Raw genomic sequence first — 1,740 nt, forward strand, 5'->3', positions numbered from 1 at the left:
TATGTTACTTAAAAATTAATTTTATTTTTGTATAATATTAAAATTTTATTAGTGACCATATATATTTTTATATAAAGAAAGTTTCATATTCTTTCATACTCTGCTTAATAAAAGAAACAAAAATATTGTTAATAGATTTTATATACTAAACTATGGACAGATAACTGGTTACTATGAGGTCAATATATTCCTCATTAAAGGTAGGACATTATATCTGTTATAAAATAAAACATCTCACTCCACTCCTGATTTGATTTTATACATTACAGATTTTTCCTGAGAAGATTTCCCTGATGAACTAGCTGTTGCAGTAGAAGAGGAATTTTTGGAATTAGAGCTGCTGTTCGTACTACGCTTCTCTTGTTTAGCCTTTTTCATCATATCCTTCAATCTTTTATCTGCACTAATGATATGAATGTTGGGTACCACCTTGGTTCCACCACCTATGCCAGATGGAAAACTATTTCTATTAATAGGTTGTGATTGGTTTACATTATGTGATGATGATTTGTATTTTTCTGAGTGCTTCGAGCCTAAAGAAAATGAAATGATAGCGTAATGGTATTTTATGTATTTAATAGCATGTAATACCTTACTTACTTGAATTAGTTTTTTTTGGTTCTTTCGACTTACTGTCTATCACAGTCTTTGGCGAACTTCTTTCTTTTGGTGTCTAAAATAGATTACAATGAAAGCATTAAGACTTTATTTTTATATATATTTTTGTGTAAATATTCATGCATTTAAACATCCACAAATAGTATGCTTGAATATACATACGCACCTGAGCTTTTGTACAATTAGAACAATACCAAACCACCCTTGGAACGTCTATTTGTGAATCTAGTATATGTGGAACATGACACTCTTGATGATACAAAGAATGACATTCTACGCATTCAACAAGTCTGTTTCTTGCTCCAACATCCATTCCCTTACAAATGACACAAGTTAAATCGTCTTCTAAAATTTCCATTGCTAATGTATCATCCGATTGAATAATCTCAGGAGGAGTATCTCGTGCTGGTAAATTAACTGGAGAACTGTTCTTGCTTGATTTACTCGAATGTTTGGAAGAACTTTTACTTTTTTTACTGCTGCTACTGCTACTGTGGTCGCTTAAGACTGGTTCTTCCATCATATACTAAAAAATAAAAATAAAGTTATTGTTAAATAATTTAAATATATTGATAAACTATGTATATATATATATATATACATATACCTTTTTATGCAACACGTTAGAAAGCATTTTGGATGGACCATACTTTTGTTTAATTACTTCATCTAAAAGTGCCCTTAATTGTTCAGCGGAATCTTTATTCGTAGAATGTAATAATCTTAAGCCATGTGTAAATTGTGGATCTAATTCTAGTTGTGACATTTTGTTAATTAATATATATAGATATATATATTATATATATTGATTTGTAAGAAAAGAAAATATGGATAATTTCAAAGAGGTTATGAATATCTTATAATGAAATTCTTTTAATTATTTGATGACATTCATTTCATTTCATTTTTATTAAATTTTTTTAATCGATTTATCTAGTATACTTAAAACGCTAGTTTTCTATAATGACAATAGTTTTGTTTTAAAAGGAATTTGTATACAGTATATGAATATACTGAGTATGTGATACGTCCATATTGAATTCCATTAAACAATAATTAATTTATGTAAATAAATAAACAAAAATATTTCTCTCTATATATATACATATATATATATGATAT

General features: G+C 27.5%; 1 protein-coding gene across 2 annotated transcripts; it reads right to left on the minus strand.

Annotated features, from left to right (window-relative positions):
* Positions 1-30: 30 nt before the first annotated feature.
* On the minus strand, positions 31-1,655 carry LOC106789684 (integrator complex subunit 12-like). 2 transcript variants are annotated; one of them, XM_014754108.1, is made up of 4 exons: positions 1,226-1,655; positions 785-1,144; positions 601-673; positions 31-443 (listed from the first exon to the last, which is right to left on the minus strand). In XM_014754108.1, the coding sequence occupies exons 1-4, from the start codon at positions 1,382-1,384 to the stop codon at positions 235-237; spliced, it is 801 nt and encodes a 266-aa protein (XP_014609594.1). In that variant the 5' UTR covers positions 1,385-1,655; the 3' UTR covers positions 31-234. The 2 variants fall into 2 exon arrangements, with proteins under 2 accessions (XP_014609594.1, XP_014609593.1); XM_014754107.1 differs by having other exon boundaries at positions 31-533.
* Positions 1,656-1,740: the final 85 nt, after the last annotated feature.

The sequence above is a fragment of the Polistes canadensis genome, unplaced genomic scaffold (assembly GCF_001313835.1).
Source record: "Polistes canadensis isolate GaletaPanama2010 unplaced genomic scaffold, ASM131383v1 scaffold_197, whole genome shotgun sequence".
Classification (NCBI taxonomy): Eukaryota; Metazoa; Arthropoda; class Insecta; order Hymenoptera; family Vespidae; genus Polistes; species Polistes canadensis.